At 37.7% G+C, this 20376-nt stretch overlaps 2 protein-coding genes across 2 annotated transcripts in view; one reads left to right on the top strand and one right to left on the bottom strand.

Annotated features, from left to right (window-relative positions):
* The window catches only part of CDC5L (cell division cycle 5 like), a 49033-nt gene that overhangs the window by 6305 nt on the left and 22352 nt on the right, over positions 1-20376 (bottom strand). The window contains exons 9-14 of the mRNA XM_047733437.1: positions 19811-19959; positions 17627-17789; positions 15202-15366; positions 12527-12607; positions 11957-12199; positions 7847-8044 (exon numbers count right to left, since the gene is read on the bottom strand). Of these exons, the coding sequence (XP_047589393.1) occupies positions 7847-8044; positions 11957-12199; positions 12527-12607; positions 15202-15366; positions 17627-17789; positions 19811-19959 (999 nt within the window). The remainder of the gene's footprint in view (positions 1-7846; positions 8045-11956; positions 12200-12526; positions 12608-15201; positions 15367-17626; positions 17790-19810; positions 19960-20376) is intronic.
* On the top strand, positions 10074-10727 carry LOC125102334 (ATP synthase F(0) complex subunit C2, mitochondrial-like). Its single transcript, XM_047733438.1, has one exon. It carries the CDS (start codon positions 10130-10132, stop codon positions 10565-10567), a length of 438 nt encoding a protein of 145 aa, XP_047589394.1. The 5' UTR covers positions 10074-10129; the 3' UTR covers positions 10568-10727.

Here is a 20376-nt window from a genome sequence, read left to right on the forward strand (position 1 = left end):
GCTCAAATATTGTACCTAAGATTCCAAGAAAATATGGAAATAAACTATACCAAAAAAATTAAGCACAGGAAAAAATTAATTTATAGTCAAATAACTACATAAATTTAGTCACAAAAAGTGTAAGAAAAAGTAAATGCAGCTTTAAACATCCAATTTAAGCTCAGTTACCTGCCATCTGATCTTTAAAATGTGAGGGAAGATTATCTGTACACTTTGTAAAATGTTCAACCTATACCTGCTCAATGTGCTTTAGGAGCAAAAAACACTAACCTATAAGGTCTGGCTTTTTTCTAGCCAAGAAACCTCAAACATGAAATGTACATGGATTCATGGAACAGAACTGCCTTAAATTAGTCCAACCCCCCAACCCATACTCATACACCACAGAAACATTAAAAGTCCAACAAGGTGTAAGACCTTATTGTTTAAAATACAAAAAAAAAAAAAAAAAAAAAAAGGGAAAACTATACTGTGACTTAACCAAATTCGTATTTCTAAGCCTTTCTAAAAAAAATTAAGTATTAGCAATTGCCATTCCTGAAGGGCAACTTATATTGAACAAAACAATACTGGCCTAAGAAGCTTCCACAGTACGTTAGAACTGAGTTACAAAACTTTTTTTTTTCCAAATCCTTATCTGCACTTAGAAATGCACTTCAAATTCTTCTTAAAACATCTAATAGAGGGCGCCTGGGTGGCTCAGTTGGTTAAGCGACTGCCTTCAGCTCGGGTCATGATCCTCGAGTTCCGGGATCGAGTCCCGCATCAGGCTCCCAGCTCCGCGGGGAGTCTGCTTCTCCCTCTGACCTTCTCCTTGCTCATGCTCTCTCTCACTGTCTCTCTCTCTCTCTCAAATAAATAAATTAAAAAAAAAAAAAAAAACATCTAACAGAGATAGTAGCAGAGATAGGAGTGGAGATAAGGTTACTTTGTAAAGACAAACCTACCAGATATGGTTAGAATGGAAGCTTATGCTTTACTTATATATCAGCACAAAATTTCTAATAATACTGAATAAAATTCACTATTAGAAAACTGTGCCTAGGGGTACCTGGGGTGGTGTGGTGGGTTAAGCATCTGCCTTCCACTCAAGTCATGATCTCAGGGTGCTGTGATGGAGCCCTGAGTCGAGCTCCATGCTCAGCAGGGAGCCTGCTTCTCCCTCTCCCTGTCACTACCTCAGTCTCTAATAGATAAAATCTTTAGAAAAAAAAAAAAAAAAAAAGAAAACTGTAACTATGAGAAAATTAAAAGTAGGATAACACTTGATATAATTAAAGCTGACTACATCCAAACTCAAAGAGTAAAAATTCAATCCAAAAGAGATGAATGAGAATGTATCTATATATCAATGTGTGGGGGATACAAACTGACAAATTTCATGTACTGTAACTCAGTTTTACAATACAATGTTTGGAATTTGCTTCAAAATAATGGGAAAGGGAAAACAACATACGAAAAACAAAAGCAGCTGTGAGCTGATACTCCTAGCTGGATGCTAACACTTGAGGACTCATTAAACTCATCTATGTTAGGGTATATTTGAGAACTCCCATAATAAAAAGGTTCTATAAAATTCAAATTCAGTATCTACTGCAGAGGCTATTTTGTTAAGACTGTACACCACAAACCATGAAACATCAATACAGTGAAATATAAGAGACATCAAAATTTACAAGTATGTCAGATTTCAACACACCAAAATGTATATACGAAATGTTAAATTACAATCCGCAATTATGTTAAAATCCATTTTTACTAACCAAAATCTGAGCCTTAAGCCTTACTCAATATCTCTGTGAAAATCAACCATGTCTCAAATTTCAGACAGTCATCAAAATTTATAGAATAAAAACTCAGCCACTCTGTTGTTCAAGGTACCAAAAGTTACTTCTTGATATCTGAGTATCAAACCAAGTTTAATTCAATTCAGGTAACACTAAGGGTGTTGACAGACCTGAAGAGACAGGGAGAGAATTTCCATTCACTAAACCTAATTGCAAGGCACACAGTATCTCATTTAATCTTATAGTATCTCAAACTCTCACTTATGTGAGATAAAAACTATTAGCCACTCAAATATTATAGGTAAGGAAAAATATTACAGGCGAGGCTCAGAGAGGTTAAGTAACTTGCCCTAGGCCAAACAGCAATGAAGTGAAGCAGCTATGGAATGTGTCCTACTTCAAAGTTCAACAAATTAGGCCACACCTAATGGACAAACGTCCTCCTTGCCTCAGCCCCTGAAATGCAAACATGCCTGAAGAAATTCTAGCTGTGGGTCTAAATGGCTTAATGCCATCAGACAGTCCCCTGAAAAACAAGTTATTCTAGACACACATAAACAAGATCTTAATTTAATGGATCTGCCCATCATTCTTTCCCTGAGACATTAGCCTACAAGAATTTTATCTAACACTTGAAAAAAGCTTTGACTTTCCCCAGCTTATACTTCTAAATTCCTAATTCTTTTATTCTTAACAAGCTAAAAATCATAAAACAAATATCTCTCAGAAAGGTTTTACAGGGAAGAAAAGGTTATTCAATAACTTGTTAAGAAGTTGGGACAGAATATAACTAGTGTATTAATTACTTGGGGATTTTGCCAAAGCTGTTCTTTGCCACAACTTTATAAATGAGAGCAAGTGATCAGGTTTCTTTTTTTTTTTTAAATGATATCTGTAATAGTATACTATTAAATTACCAAAGTAGTATATGGTGATTCCAATTCAGTTCTAAACACCTTCCTCCGTTAATCCACACATAGATGCATATGGTAATTTTTTTCTATCTCTAGTCATACATACATACACACACACACACACACACACACACACATATAAATAAATATATACATGCACACATATGCATTCCTCAAAATGTTTAAGGCAATTATGTCTGGATGGTAGGTTTCTTTTCAAATTGTTTTTTAATTTCTTTTTAAACTTTCTACAAAGTACAGGTATTATTTTTAGAAAAACGCCTACAAATGTTATTTTTTAAATGCATAGAAGAGAAACTGTCTAAAAGAGACTGGCCAGAGACCAATGGAAAACTGATGGTCCCCAGGAGATGAATCAGTGGAACCATAAGTGTTTCCTCGGGTCATTACAAAAGGGGGCTGTATGGGACTTATAAAAGTGTAATTGTTACTTTCAAACTCACTAAGTTTGTTAAGGTTACTAAGCCTAAGTAATTCCAAAATAAACACATTATCCTTGGGTCGCCAATACTGTCTTCAGTTCAAGTCTGTTACAGTGAGGTTCAGAAACATTAAGAGCATCCCTCAGTGAAACTCTTGCTTGGGGGCCCAGAATATAACTTTATACCACTGGAAAAACAGGTTTAAGGATACCCAAAATAAATACAGAGTTGATGGCAGCTCCACTTCCTAGTCTATCATTTAGCAACATGATCCTATAGTAGTAACGATGCGGTTCAACCACCGAAATGTTTGCAAACAACACGAGTCCATGAGTGCCTTTCCTTTAATCTCTATACTACTCACTAGGGTTCAGTTCTATCAGTGAAGCCTCTCCATACTGATGAGCTGCGGTGATTATTACTTATTATTAAGTGATTATTATTATTATTAATCCAAGTAAGTGATTATTACTAGCACCTCCCCAAGTTAGCAACCACCAGGCTGCATCCCCACAAAGCAAGCTAAGCAGTGAGGCAAAACCTTACTAAAGGCCTTTTCAAGAACAGTAATGTACCAACAAAGCAATACCAAGAGCACTTTACATCTGCATGAGTTAGGAAATGAAACACACAAAACAAACTCAACTCCATGTTGAGGCATAACAGAAGCAACACAACTGTACCAAGGAGATCTCTGATCCAGCTCTAGATTTCTTGATAGAAACCACCAAGAAATCTGTCAGTGCCTCTAAAGGTCAAGGCAAAGAGCAGAACCTGAGAAAGGGAGCATTCCAGAGTACTAGAAACTTCTCTCCTGTGCCCCATGTCACCCCTCCCCACACACACCCACAAGGGAACATAAACCTGCTGAGTGACTACAACATATAGTCAGTCCCCCATGCAGATTTGCCCAACAACTTGATCCTTACCCTAAGCTTTGACTCTCTGAAGTATTAAGGGTGAATTTTTTCCCATGTAAAAATATCTGACTTTATAACAAAAAAATCACTGAGAAAATATGATCCCATTGTGCAGTCAATTTTGCTGAAATACAACCATTCAGTAAAGGCAAGGGTCCTCATAAGAGTTCTACAAATACACCGAGGAGAGAGATTTTAAATGTGTTATCTGTGTTAAGTTACTTTATTTCCAAGAAGTCAACGTTACATAGTATTTCTTGACTAAGCTGCCTGTGCCAGTAAAATACAGGGAGAAGTATTACTTCTGGACCTAGTTTCCACCTCTAAGGAAAGCCTTTCCATTTTTATAGCTAACATGACAAAATCTACTTTTCAGCCAAACTTCCTCAACACAGCAGTTTAGATACTATTTCAAATACTATTAAATTTAATAGCAGGCCTAAATTCAGACTTCTCATTTCACTTTTGCACCTACTGGAAATTATTTCACTCAAAATAATTATGTCTTCAGACGATTTCCTATTTCCACTTAAAGTGGAAACAAATTAAAACACTTCAAATTCTATTTGCACTTCCCAAATACAGTAATGAGTCATTTATCTGGCATCATCAAAAAATGAGGTTCTCCACATGGAGCATTTTCCAGATAACTGAAGTCCACAAGAGCACAGAGCTTGTCTGCTTTGTTCCTGCTGTGTTCCCAGGGGCTAGAACAAGGGCTGGCACGGAGAAGATGCTCAGTAATATTCACTAAACATAGGATGACATCAAGTACTAAAGCCCTTTTATTTTTTACCACCTAATAAAACTTTTCCTAGTGTTTCAGTCATCCCTCTTCAAAAAAAAGAAAAAGAAAAAGAAAATGACCCCGAACAAAAATTAAGCGTTTTGTTTTAATCTGGGACATCACTACAAACAGCAATCACTCTACTCTCCTACCACACACCTAAAATGCCCTGCGAAGTTATTAAAATACCATATTTAAATGACCTTAACCTGCTATGCTTCCTAACTTTTCCTTTTCTCATATTAGCTATCATTTCTGTTTGCTGCTGCTGCCTTTATACACATTTGTCTGGCAAGGTTCTAAAATTAAATCTGCCTCCAAAACAGAATAAAATACATGAACTTGGTTACAATTCTGGTCTTTCCGCTTACTTCTGACCTGTGACTACATTCTGATTCTATGCATTTAACAGACTCCTTACACTACCCACCACATTCTACATAAAATCTGAAATGGTTCTAGTAGTTTTAAACGAATATCTTAAGGGTTTTCATTTAAGTTCTATGTTTCAAATACTAATCATGAGTAATGGCTCAAAGACCAGCTCCGATATAAACCTCAGGGCATATTTTTTAATCCATTTAGGAGACACCAACCACGACAAAGCTGTATTTCATCTTGCTTGATACACTGTGATAGGGCCATAATTTAGATTCACTGTTCCAAAGTTCATGACAGCAAAAATCAAACACACTGGCAGCCATGGTGTATTGTGCTTGCACAGAAAGGCATATCTCCCTGAACCTAAGAGTGGAAAGAATAATTTAAGTATAGCATTTAGTTTATATAATATGACTGGAGTTCCTTCCCCACAACAAACTTTGAATAATGTTTATAATTTAGCAATCAACTGAAATGATGAAAGAATTACCACAATTGAAATAAAATATTTATATATTTCAAACCAGTAGAATTGTGTCTTCAAAAACTAAAATAAGCTAACACAAACCTAGTTCTGAATTAGGGATGGCTACAAATAAAATGGGGGATTTGTTTATTTGGGTTTTTGAATCTCTTTTCTTCTTTTTAAAGAGTTAATGAACTTTCATTTGAAATAAGTGTAGTTTACTAAATTAAAGGATTTGATTACATATTCTTTAAAAGTAACTAGCTGGGTAAACAATAAAGTAAATTATCCAGAAGTCAAGAAAAGAAAAATTACTTCAGACTGTTTTATGAATATTCTTCCAAAATCACCAATCCTTCAACAAAAATAGTTCAACGGAAGATTTCAGTTCCTGGTACTGAGCTGAACAAAGAGAACCACATGTTTTTAATGGTTGCTCATAAACGACCTAAATAAATCTCCAAAAGAACAGCAGTGGTTCTTTCTGTATTTTTCCCTTCAAAACTCACAAGACCAATTCAACATAAAAATAAAAATTACTGTACTTTATGGCACCACTCACTTTGTGACACATTTATTTGCTGTCATGAAAGTTAGTGCCTCAACAAAGTAAATGAGATTTAGGGAAAAAAACTTTTTTTATATCTTAAAGAGCACAAAATGTCCTTACCACTTGAGGCAGAAAAAGTTTACCCACCTCCAATGAGAAGCTTTCCAAACTAAGTGAGAGACCAAAGTATTTATATATCAGTGTTACAAAGAAGCTTTCCAAATAGCTTTCTAATCAATTATGATGTGACCTTAGATCACTGCTAACTACCATTTATTAAATAAGAAACAAAGCCTTCACAACAGAAAATAGAACTTAAAATGTGACCACTGATGTTCTCCTTTCCCTGACTTTAAACTGTGAATTAAAACACAGCACAACAGCACACCCTGCTGGAAGTTAGTATGACAACCGGAGGAACTAGCAGCAACTGGATTGTAAAGATTTCACCCAATATGAGCATTACTTCCAAAAGAAATTACTTTCCCACTAAATGATAAAAGAGGCTCACGGGCATCAACCATCAGATGCCTATACATGTGGTCTTAAAGATAGTTCTAAAACTTAGAAAAATTTCATATTCAAAGAATGCTTTCTAAGGTTCATTTCCTTAGCCCCACACAGCACCAACCACGCCATGTGATAGGTACTACCATTTTTTATTTTAACCCTAAATAAAAATATTTTCCAAACTGCTTTCTATAAAAAGAAATTGGTAATCACATAAGAGGAAATTGAGACCATTTCTGCATGTGATTGCCTGTAGTACCCCTTGCTCCCCCATCCCATCCAGGCCTCAGAAACATCCCTAAAGACCACCATTAAAAATCCACAAGGCAGCCTAGTAGTCCACGAACCACAATTTACATGCCATTGGCAAAATGCCTACACAGACTCTGGAATTCAAAACAGGCAGACTATATTAAGAAACCATATGCCATGAAACTCCCATCTAGTACATTTCAGTATTTCCTCAGATGTGAAAAAAATCACAGAAGCCATTGTCTAATCCAGCTTGATGCTCTCTTGTAACAAATTCAAAGGAATTGAAGAATTAACAGAAGGAACCAAACTTTTATAAATATGCTCCATTGGCTACAGAAGAAAAAAAAAAAAAGCTTCTTGGTACCACTGAGCTCCCTCCTTATTCTAGCACTGATGTACAATGTTCTGAGAAGTTAACATTTCTTGTCTCTTGCTCCCACATTTAAAAGGCTCTGTTTGACCTGTGATCAACCTAGAAGGCACTCTTTATTGTAAAGTCCAGCAATTCTGAAAACCAACGAAATGCCAAAGAAGATCCAACACTTCAGTGTAGTTTTCCCTCAGGAACTGCAAAGCAAAGGGCACCTGGCTGGCCCAGTCAGAAGAGCATATGACTCTTGATCTCAGGATAGTGAGTTCCAGCTCCACAGTGAGTGCAGAGATTACTAAAACAAATAAATAGACTAAAAAAAAAAAAAAAAAAAAAAAAATGCAAAAGCAATAATCATCTCAGACTTCAGGTCTAGTTTTCTGTAACAGTCTCCAGCAGTATTATTTGATTCATTATTTCAATCAAGGTACACTTTAAATTAGAATTTTAAAAGGATACCAACCTCGAGCCTCTTTTCAAGTGACTCAATCCTGTCCTTTTTGCTAGCTAGGTTGGCCCGCGTATAGCGGCTCTGCCCAGGAAGATACAAAACTTGACTGTAGCATTCTTCCCACACCTGGTTGTAAGCTTCACTTGAGAGTTCTCCATGGCTCATACCTTGTTTGACCACTTCCATCTCCTGTACCAGAACGTCCTGGGCCTGTGTGCAGTAATAATTTCAGTAAGTTTGGGTACCAGAATAACTTGCCATCAAGAGAGAGCTTTATAAGACTAGTTTTTCCTCTTTCTTTGGGTAAAGGCAAGGAGTTATGGTTGACTGGTTGGTTTTATTTTTTCCTGGAAGGGAGGAACAATACCTAAGCAAAATGAACTAAGAAGCCAGTAAGTCGGGGCAGACTGATCTGAAAAGTCAAGCGTCCATGTATCACCAATAATATAAACATCCTTTGCCTATACTCATTGTAATAATAGCCACCATTTCTGGGATATCTACCATATGCCAGAAACATTTACAGGTTTCACCTACATTATCTCCATATACCATAACCACCTTACAAAGTAGCTGGTATTAACCTCATTTTAAAGGTGATAAAACAGGCTCAGAGAGATTAAGCAACTTGTTCAAAAACATTATCACTAGGAAAGGCAAGGCAGAATCATGCCCAAGCCAAATGGTGCCTATGCTTGGCTGTGCTCCTTCCACTCTACCAATCCCACCCTACACTTTAGAGTTCACAGGATTGTGAAGGGGAACTAGACATTTCTTTTTATATATGCCTTTTTTCTCATCTGATGAAATGCCCCTGACATTGCCAGAGAAGGGGGCGAGGGCACAGATCAAAAAATAATGGATCACAGACCGGCTTTTACTTACTACTAAAGAAAGTTTAAATGATAGAATGGGGGAGGGGGGGCGCCTGGGTGGCTCATTCATTAAGCATCTGCCTTCAGGTCATGATGCCGGGGTCCTGGAATCAAACCCCGCATCGGGCTTCCGGCTCTGTGGGAAGCCTGCTTTTCCCTCTCCCACTCCCCCTGCTTGTGTTCCCTTTCTCGCTGTCTCTCTCTGTCAAATAAACAAATAAAATCTTAAAAAAATAAATAAAGTAAAAAAAAACAATTTCTAACCCAAAGGTAATTCTATGGGGCTTATTAAAAAAAAAAAAAGATGACAGAATGAGGGGGATAGAGTGGGACAGGCCTGGATACAAATCATAGCTTCCATTTAAGGAGCTGTCTGAACTTAACATCTCTGAACCCATTTCTCATCTGTAAAATGAAGATCATACCTACCTAACATGGGTGTTATTAGGATTAAGTGATACAATATACATAAAGAGCCTAGACCAACATCAGACACAATGACTCCATGAGCATACCACATGAACTTTTTCTAGCCCTTTGCTTCATAGCTCAAAAACTGCCAATTTTTTTGTGCCTTAAAGAAAGCTTCCAATCATTCTAGTACGTCAGAAAATAAGACAGACCAAAATACATAAAATCAAATACAAAAAACTTTAAACAATGGAAAATAATGTCTACAGAAGATAAAGACGAGATACTTTAAAAGTTATCTCTGGGTGCCTGGGTGGCTCAGTTAAGCGTCTGCCTTAGGCTTGGATCATGATCCCAGGGTCCTAAGATCAAGTCCCACATTGGGCTCCCTGCTCCACGAGAAGCCTGCCTCCCCTTCTCCCTCTGCTGATCCCCTTGCTTGTGCTTTCTCGCTCTGTCAAATAAATAAATAAAATCTTTTTTTTTTTTAATCTTTTCCCCTCTGAGGGGAAATAATGAAAACAAACCAATTTTAACATCCTTAATGAAAATCTGACACTTTCATAACAGAAATGGTATTTTACTCCCAAACTGTACATAATAAAAATTTGCAAATTCAGCTCCTGTAATTATTAGAAAAGAGAGGGCACCTGGGTGGCTCAGTTGGCTAGGCAACTGCCATCAGCTAAGGTCATGATCCCGGAGTCCCGGGATCGAGTCCACACTGGGCTCCCTGCTCCATAGGAAGTCTGCTTCCCCCTCTGACCTTCTCCCCTCTCGTGCTCTCTCTCACTCTTTCTTAAATAAATAAAATCTTAAAAAAAAAAATTATTAGAAGAGAGTATGACTAAGTTATCTAAAGAATAGCTAAGTAAACAGCTGCTTCAGATTCTTTCTGGAACACAGAGAAATATAAATACATACATAAAATATAAAAGAATATTCAGGCCCTCTCTGTCTCCTCGGCCCTGGGAGCAGCTCTCCTGCCGCAGCCCCTCATTCCCTGAAAATGTACGCCTGTGCAAAGTCCGTCTCCACCCCGTTCTTGGTCAGGAGCACCTCTCAGCTGTTGAGCCGATCACTGTCTGCAGTGGTGCTAAAACCACCCGAGACACTGACAGGTGAGGCACCTTATAAGGGCCTCAGCATCTTGGTAGCCCCACGTCCCCTGACCTCCCTTATTCCCAGCCGCAGCTTCCAAACCAGCGCCATTTCAAGGGACATCAATACAGCAGCCAAGTTCATTGGGGCTGGGGCTGCCATAGTAGGGGTGGCTGGCTCTGGGGCTGGAATTGGGACTGTGTTTGGGAGCCTCATCATTGGTTATGCCAGGAATCCCTCTCTGAAGCAACAGCTCTTCTCCTACGCCATTCTGGGCTTTGCCCTCTCGGAGGCCATGGGGCTCTTTTGCCTGATGGTGGCCTTTCTCATCCTCTTCGCCATGTGAAGGAGCCGTGTCTCCACCTCCCATAGGTCTTTCTCCCGTGTCTCGTCTGCCCTGTATAATCCTTTTCCTATACCTCCCCAGGCAGCCTGGGGAAAGTGGTTGGCTCAGGGTTTGACAGAGGGAAGACAAATAAATACTGTATTAATAAGAAAAAAAAAAAGAATATTCAAACTACTCTGTAATGGTTTCAAATAATCCAAAAGCACTACCTACAATTATTATTTTCCAAAAATTTTATTAGAATATACGCCCACAGAACCTTCTATTGGGCAAAAATAGATCACAACATGATCCGTATTTCAGGTTTCCAAACATACAGTAAATTCCTAAATCCCATCTCCCCCTATTTTCACTCTAAAAAGAGGAGACTGTTCAAGTATGGAGTTCAGAGTGTAATTCTCAACTTCAGTCCAATGATTAAATGTGCTTGCCACAAGCACAGGCCCTCAACAGATGTCAGTTTCCCATCACACTTACTAAAAAAGAGTAACTGAGAGTCACTCAGAAATCAGGGACAAACTGTTTAAATATAAATCTAAACCCTCCTTTTCTCATTTTCTAAAAATCCTTAAATAAACATGTATTACTTTTGCAACAAGAAAAACAAAGTAAGAAAAAGGCAGAGCAAAAGCACAGGAGAGAAGATAGAAAGATATCTAATGGGTTTTCTCCCAAGTGCACAATAGCCCATACCAATCAACAGGTCTGTCACTGCCCCTCAGGGCTAAGGCCTACAGAAAAAAGAGTAAAGCTAATGACCAGTCTGCTTTCAACTATGGCACCAACTGTATTTTCTCATACCATGGAACAGATTTCTATTCACAATAACAGCTTTTCGCTCTGTCAAAGCAGAAATAATCAAATGCATATGGAGGAAGAGGCAGGACAGACTTCATACAAGAAAACATTTCTGTATTTACTTATCCAAAAGGATAGTGGGAAATCCTGAAAGGGGAATAAATTCAGTAAACAGTATTTCCTTTCTCTAACTGGTGACTAGGTGAAAGAAACATTTTGAATATATGCTTGCTTTTCATATTAATCTAAATAAATGAGATTTAAGTATTAAAGGTATTCCATTCTACTCAGAAGTAGCAGAGTTAAACACAGGAAATGGCAATTGCAGCAACTATCCATCAGACCTAGACCCATGAAACAAAAACACCTTGCCGCCTAAGCCAGTGATCACCTGAAGAAGCTCTTCACAGAAGGGGAAGGAGGAGTGATCAAGTATGTCTTCTTCCTAACACTTAAGATGAACATTTATCTCTTAATCACATAATTCATTTATGACTATCAGCAAGAGAAAATAAGCTCACTCTCGTCCATGATACACAGTTACTTAATAAATATTTGAATCGAGACTGAAATATTCCTACTGACTCATACCTTTTTCAGCTCTTCTTTGGAGAATTTTTCATAAGGGTTATGTTCCAGATAGGCAATGTGTTCTGAATTATTAGTACCAAATCCTACAGTTTTTCCTTTCTTATTTCCAGATGGTTCATAAGGGTGATGTAGAAGGTCATAATGAAGCATTGTGATCATTTCTTTTTTGATTAGTTCTTCACTTTTTTGTAAATCTGTTAGAGGTGGTTCTACATTTAGAGGTCTTAGAATGGTTTCATTTACCTAAAATTTTAAAACAAGTACAATCACCAAACATATCACTGCAATATTGATGCTATTACTTGTTCTAGCATGAATTAAACAGCAGTTTTACATTTTTAAAAGAAACTCTTTTTGTACCAAAAGAAACTTCTTCTAAGTTTCTTTTATTCTAACTCTTCTAAACTCTTATTTGTACCAGTGAAACATTTTAGAGATTAAATTTGGGAACTGCTTTACTATATTCCAGAAAGTAGATAAAATTATGTTTCACAGACTTTATGAATGATATAAAAACATCAATCAGAGAAGAAACTTAAAACTTCCTAAGCCAAAAATTCTAACACTTACTTCTGATGGTCTTGGCAGATCTTTCTGGACAGCTTTGTGCATTCGTTTCATTTCCTTTACACGCTCTGCTTCTCGTATAGCCTTAAAAAATTATTGTTATATCCATTATTACAGCTATGCAGTATTTGCCACATTTCAATGAAGCTGAAAACACTTTAATCTGCAAGAACATGTATGCTCAAGAGCTAATGCTATGGAAATCTGTGGAAGTTTGTAGAAAGAGAATATAAGGCAATAGAAATCAGTCTATTCATTCTCTCATTACAATACAAACTAAGAACTGCCAACAGCTACTAGAGAATTCTCCAAGCTTACATGGCTCCATCCATCAGATAGTCATTCTTTTCTTCTTTAAATTGGAATCCTAATAAAAATCCTAGAAAAAAAAAAATCCTAGAAAAGAGCACAGGCAGTAATGTCCCTAACATCAGCTATAGCAACGTTTTCTAGATATGCCTCCTGAGGCAAGGAAAAAGAAGCAAAAATAAACTGTGGGAGTTACATCAAAATTAAAAGCTTCTGCACACTGAAGGAAATGATCAATAAAAACTAAAAGGCAACCTGCTGAAGGGGAGAAGATATCTGCAAATGACAAAACCCAAAAAAGGGTTAGTATCCAAAATATATAAAGAACTTATACAACTTGACACCAAAATACAAATGATTCAATTAAAACATGGGCAGAAGACACTTCTGTAAGATGACATCCAGATGGCTAATGGACATATGAAAAGATGTTCAACATCTCTCACCATCAGGGCAAAGCAAATCAAAAGTACTATGAGATAGGGGCACCTAGCTGGCTCGTCCGTAGAGCATCTGACTCTTGCTTTCAGGGTTGTGAGTTCAAGCCCCACACTGGTATGGAGCCTACTTAAAAAAATTTTTTTAAAAGCTACAATGAACTATCATCTCACACCTGTCAGAAAGGCTAAAATCAAAAACACAAGAAACAAGTGTTAGCAAGGATTGGAGAAAAAGCAACCCTTCTGTACTGTTAGCAGGAATGCAAACTGGTACAGCCACTCAGGAAAACAGTATGGGAAGTTCCTCAAAAAGTTAGAAATAGAACTGCACTATGATCCAGCAATCACACTTCTGGGCATTTACACACAAAGAAACATAAAAACATTAACTCAAAGGCACACATGCACTCTTATGTTTAGAGCAGCATTATTTACAATAGCCAAATGAGAGAAGGAGCTCTCCATGAATGGATAAAGATGTGGCTTATGTTTGTGTGTATATACATATCTGTGAGTGTGTGTGTGTGGGTGTGTGTGTGCATGTGTGTATGGATAGAGAAGACACAATACACACCCACACGCACAGTGGAGTATTATTTGGTCTTCAGCCGAAAAAAGAATGCAATCTTGCCATCGGCAATAACATGGGGGGAGCTAGAGAGTATTATGCTAAGCGAAATAAGTCGGTCAGAGAAAGGCAAATACCACATGATTTCACTTGTATATAGAATTTAAGAAATAAAACAAGCAAAAGGAAAAAAAAGAGAAAGAGAGAGAGAAACCAAGAAACAGACTCTTAACTACAGAGAACAAACTGATGGTTACCAAAAGGCAGGTGGGTGGGGGGTAGGTGAAATAGGTAACAGGGATGAAGGAGGCACTTGTCATGATGAGCACTGGATGTTATATGAAAGTGTGGAATCATGACATTACACACCTGAAATTAATATTACACTGTATGTTAACTATATGGGAATTGAAATAAAATTTTAAAATAAAAATAAATTGGAATCCTAAACTTAGAAGTTGTTCCTCCTGCAATACAACCCTCACTTCCACCCCAAAAGTTACTGATTTTTAATTTAAAAAGCCCAGCCATTGAATGTGCTGTTTCCTGATTCTTAAATAATGAATATGAGTTAACACATTATAATTTCACAGCATTTCAAAGAGTAAATACACAGCAAAGTAACTAAAAGAGCTAAACACAAAAAGTACTACCCTGTATCACCCACCAAAAAGCACATTCATGTGATTTCTAAAATATATTTGTATTGATGCTATTCACACTTCAGTACCATAAAATTACTCAATTTCTAAAATTATCCTGACATGGACTGCAGCAAGAATTCCCAAAATGACCTCAGTGTGAGTTCAAGATTCACCACTTTCCAAACATGAAAGCTGGGAAAGTTAATTAACCTGAGCTTATTTCCTTACTTCTAAAATGAAGCTAATACCCATCCCATTTACATCACCAGGCTGATATGTGCAAATGAGTAAGTAACTAACGCTAAAATGTATCAGTACAAGATGTTACTAATATTATTTCGACATACTCTAAATTTCCCTCTCCATCCCCGCTTATACACTCTCTAAATAAAAAAATAAAATCTTTAAAAAAAAAAAAAGACTATGTGTATTTTAAAGAGGTATAATAAATTTGATATGAGATATTTAAATTATTATATACACATATACATACATACACATTTTAAGAATGCCTATCAAAATATTCTCACGGTAGTATTAATTACATGACTGTATTATTAATGATGGTAAGTAATTTACTTCAGGGCAATCTTTTTAAATACTGAAAAAACTTTTTTTTTAAGTAGGGATCTTGACACATTTAATGACCATTCTTCACTCTCTCAGACACTGACACACTCAGCAACTTCATACTTCCTTCCAAGCACAATCACCTACCTGCTTGCGTGCATCCACATCGGCAGCATCTTCAATGTAAGTATCATCTATTTCACGGTCTTCCAGCTCCTTCTCAGCATTTTCTGGCAGCACAATTTCGAAGTCATTCTTAGGGGCTGGAAGGCCCAACAACCCTAAACGGAGATGTTCTCGAGATTCTCTTTCCTATAGAAAAAAATTGGTCCTTCTCAATTCACACACATTAAGAATTCAACCAATATCCTCTAAGAGTTTCTGAAAAAGAATTAGCCTATTTCAATTCTAGAAAAATGATCCCTAACTTCAGAGCTGAGACAAGTTTTTTGCTTGATTCCTATCTCACTTTCTTCTCTAAATTAAGATTAAAAACTCCGATTTGTGACCAATACAATTACTCTGGATATTCTAACAGAAGGTTTGGGAATTACCTCTGTAGAGGCAGAAAAATCCTTTCAGATTTCCATTTAAGGAAAACATTTCTGACACTGAAATATAACAGCAAATGAAAAGAAGTTGTTCAAAAGTCAATTTGTCCTTGGACTAATAAAACCTAATCTGAAAAGGTACTTGAATTTTTGTGTGTGTTTATTTTTAATAGAATTATCACAGGGTACCTGGCTGGCTCAGTCAGTAGAGCATGTAACTCTTGATCTCAGGGTTTTGAGTTCAAACCCCATGTTGGGCACAGAGTTTACTTAAAAACAAATGGAAGGAAGGAAGGAGAGGAGGGAAGGAGGGAGGGAGGGAGAAAGAAAGGAAAGGGAAGGAAGGAAGGCCAGGGAGGAAAGGAGGAAGGAATTACTAGATCATATAATGGCCAAAGAAAACAGTCTACATTTCCCCAGAGAAACTCCCTGGTACCCAAAGTTTTCCCCAGTGCATCCCTGGCTTACCTTTCCAGTGTCATTCCCCACAGCTACATTAGATGTATGGTAGGTGTGAGGACCCGATGAGCTGCTATGTCCAAAACATGCTCCATGCTTACTCATATCATGGCCTCCATCTGAGATAGCCCCCAATCTACTGAGCATACCTCCTCAACGAAGGCTTTCCAAGTGCCCACGAGCAAGTGTAATCTATCTTTGGCCACCCTAAGTACGTTGGTTTTACTCAGAAAGCTTATTCTGTTCTTATGTTATAATTATTTTCAGACTTGGTTTAGTATGCCAATCTCTCCAGAGTATAAACTTCCTTAAGACAAAGGACATCTTTACTCAACCTCAGATCCTTTCAAATCTCCAGAACAGTTCTTTGCACACATTACATTCTTCATTTGTTGTCATTTAGCCATTCACAGTTGACATTAGTTGATATCAACTTGGGCATCAAAAAAATTCTAAACTAACCAAATCTATACATGAAGTTAGAATTAAATTTGTAAAATGAAAATAGACCAATGAAGTTGGAACTCATTAAAAGGAAACTCACAATGATTTTCTGTGGCATCACATAAAGGATCCACAGAGACATAATAAAAGCAGTAACAAGGGCAGAAATAAAACTGTGGCTTTTATAATTAGCTGTCTAGATCAGTTTGCAAAATACACAAAGGAAAACTTCACTAAGATAAGCAATAAACATCAACTTAACTTTGAGATCTAGACTGTTCTTCCAAAAATATAGAGCAAACAGAGGAATCAAGGTTCAAAACCTAATTTATGAGACGTTCCAAACTCAAATTTTATTTTACAGGAATAGAAAAAAAAAGTATCATTCAAGAAAGTAAACTATTGGGCGCCTGGGTGGCTCAGTGGGTTAAAGCCTCTGCCTTCGGCTCAGGTCATGATCCCAGAGTCCTGGGATCGAGCCTCACATCGGGCTCTCTGCTCAGCAGGGAGCCCGCTTTCTCCTCTCTCTCCCTCTGCCTGCCTCTCTGCCTACTTGTAATCTCTGTCTGTCAAATAAATAAATTTAAAAAAAAATCTTTAAAAAAAAAAAAAAGAAAGAAAGTAAACTATTGGGGCGCCTGGGTGGCTCAGTGGGTTAAGCCGCTGCCTTCGGCTCAGGTCATGATCTCAGGGTCCTGGGATCGAGCCCCGCATCGGGCTCTCTGCTCAGCAGGGAGCCTGCTTCCTCCTCTCTCTCTACCTGCCTCTCTGCCTGCTTGTGATCTCTCTCTGTCAAATAAATAAATAAAATCTTTAAAAAAAAAAAAAAAAGAAAGTAAACTATTTAGTCATTAAATGATAAAAAATAAAACCATATGAGATACAAGGAGCATTCCTATCAGCATAATCAATATTCACAAACATATTACGAATAAGTAGGCTTATGAAACCAAAAGGATCTCCTCCTCCAGTCCTCCAATCATTCTTTTCTGGCATCCCCAGGTGTAGTTTCTTAAGGTGGATGCGATATGCACCAACAAGGGGAAATATTTTAATACGGCACCCATGAGACAGAACAGGTTTTTTAAAAAGAGTATTAAAAGGGAATTGACATGTACCATCTGCTTCACATAAGAGGGGTCACTGTAGTCTGCCATTCCATCCTCAGGATTAATGTTTAACTTGTCTCGAAGAGGCGTTCTACCAGGGGTGGAGTTAATAACTGGTTTGGGAGTCGTCCCACTGCGGGGAGTCAATCCTTCAGCTCCATGAGATGGAGTCCTAGAAAGGCAGAAATTCCAATTAATAGAAGTGCCAATTTTATCTGGATCATGCTTTCAAATGTTTTTAACATCAACTATTTTATGTGAAAATAATGTGAAAGCATAAAAGAAACAAAGATCACAGAAATTTTGTCTCCCTACCTGGTTTTAAGTTAGCTCTCTAGGTTAAAATACAGGTTTAATTCTAGCAGCTTAGTATTTACACATCATCTTTTCATTTCAATGACTTCAAGTTACAACACTTGACACTCTCTTGCCCTGCTGAACTAGGCCCACCAAACATTATTTAACCTTTCCTTGGCACACTGCAGGGTGGCTAAGAACATGGAGGTCAGCCACCATGCTTAAACACCCCTAGGAAACTCTTTTTGAGCTCAGGGTCTTCATCTTATCATCTGCCCCTCACCAACAGGGTCTGTTGGCTAGAGCACCACTATCCCGGGTGTACGTGATAGCTCCTACCTTTACATTTTGTTTGGAAACCAAACACCAGGCCTATATATGAGTGAGGACAGAGATTCTCTTAGGAATAAAGTCCACAGACTCTGCAACTTATATTTTAATTGATCAAAGTCTTTCATTGTTGTTGTTGTTGTTGCTTATTTCCTGTATCTTGGCTCTGCTGCAGACAAGTGATGCTGCCAGACAGGTGTTCCCAAAGGTGAGGTGGGGTATTATTATGGGACACGGTCCCTGTCCCAAAGGAGTTTATAGTCTAGTTGAGACAAGACATACACAGAAAAAGAGGGATTGGGCTCTCCTACAAGCCTTGCAAAATTATTAAATATCATTTAAGGATTTGGCTGCCGATGCTTCTCAATCCTGCTGTCAGGTACAGCTCTAACAGTTTGAGATGCTTCCTATACCAAACAACCAGGAGGAGGACCTACCCTAACACTGAAAATTAAAAGCCCAAAGATTTCCAACCTTAAAAGCTCAAAGTTCATTTTAATATGACTCGCTTCTACAGCATTTTTATCTTAAAAATTCTTCTTAAAAACCAGTAACTTGGGACACCTGGGTGGCTCAGTGGGTTAAAGCCTCTGCCTTTGGCTCAGGTCATGAACTCAGAGTCCTGGATCGAGCCCCACATCGGGCTCTCTGCTCAGCAGGGAGCCTGCTTCTCCCTCCCTCTCTCTCTCTCTCTCTCTCTGCCTACTTGTGATCTGTCAAATAAATAAAAAAAATCTTTAAAAAAAAAAAAGTAACTTAAAACAAAAATTATAAACAAAGACTGACTTTGACCTCTAGTTAATGATATGCACAAGACAGTGGTAGAAGTGAAAGGCACAGAAACCTGCAACTTACTTTGAAATGCATTTAAAAATTGGATGGACTTAGATAGATATATGATAAAGCAAACAGAGTAAGATGTTAACAACTACAGAATCTAGGTGGGAAGTAATATAAATGTTTGTTTTCCTACTCTTTTAACCTCTCTGAATGTTAGAAATTTTCATAATAAGGAGAAAAGCAGTAGTAATATACAGATAAAGGGACTACAATTTTCATAAAATTCAAAAAATGATCATGAAGAGTGGACTCATTCGTCCTTTTCTTTTTTTTTTTTTTTTTAATATTTTATTTGTTTATTTGACAGACAGAGATCACAAGTAGGCAGAGAGGCAGGCAGAGAGAGAGGAGGAAGCAGGTTCTCCGCTGAGCAGAGAGCCTGATGGGGAGCTCGATCCCAGGACCCTGAGATCATGACCTGAGCCAAAGGCAGGGGCTTAACCCACTGAGCCACCCAGGCGCCTTCATTCGTCCTTTTCAATCAGATAAAATGAATTCAGAAACAAGGTGACAGCATCAGAAACTCTGAAATAAAAAAAAAGTTCCAGATAGTTTTAACCAATTCCTGGATATTATTATGTTATTTACTACTAGAGTGAGAAGAAACCAAAAAGGCAAGTTAAACACTTATTTCCATTCTCTATCAACATTACTAAAGCAAATACCCCCAACCCTTGGATTCCAGTTTTCCTACAACAGGAAAAAAAAACAATTTATTCACAGTACCTGAATGGGGTAGAAAGAACTGTGTTTGGGGTCTGTACAACCTGCCGCTGTGGCGTCACACCTGAGAAGTCACTCTCGTGCAAAGGCGTGTTAAGTCCACCTTTTAATGGGGTGTCCACATTGGTCAGAGCCATGAGATTCTGAGCTTCCTGATAAACAAGAAGGTAAAGAAGTGTGTTTTAACAGTTCAGGCAGGATAGCAGAATCCTCTCTTCTGGTCCTATGACATGAATCCCAAAGGAGACAGAATTCTTATACCTTATCTTAATAAACGCCAAGAGAGAAAATGAACTCCGGGCCATGGCAGAATTCAATACCTCCATTCCTCTGTCAGTCTAACACAGCATGTCAGAGGTTTTGGAATGAAGTTTAAAATGTCAAGAAATGTTTTGAAATGAAATTATCATGACCCAAAAGCTTTATTACCTGTGCCAAATCTCTTTACAATCATAAAGAATTAAGAATTCAAATTTCCCAATGTGAGCCAAGTCTAAGTGTCAGAACACCAAGATTTTTTTTTTTTTTTTTTTTTTTTAGAGAGAGTGAGAGACAGAGCGCATGAGCAC

Source organism: Lutra lutra, chromosome 6 (genome assembly GCF_902655055.1).
Source record: "Lutra lutra chromosome 6, mLutLut1.2, whole genome shotgun sequence".
NCBI classification, from domain to species: Eukaryota; Metazoa; Chordata; class Mammalia; order Carnivora; family Mustelidae; genus Lutra; species Lutra lutra.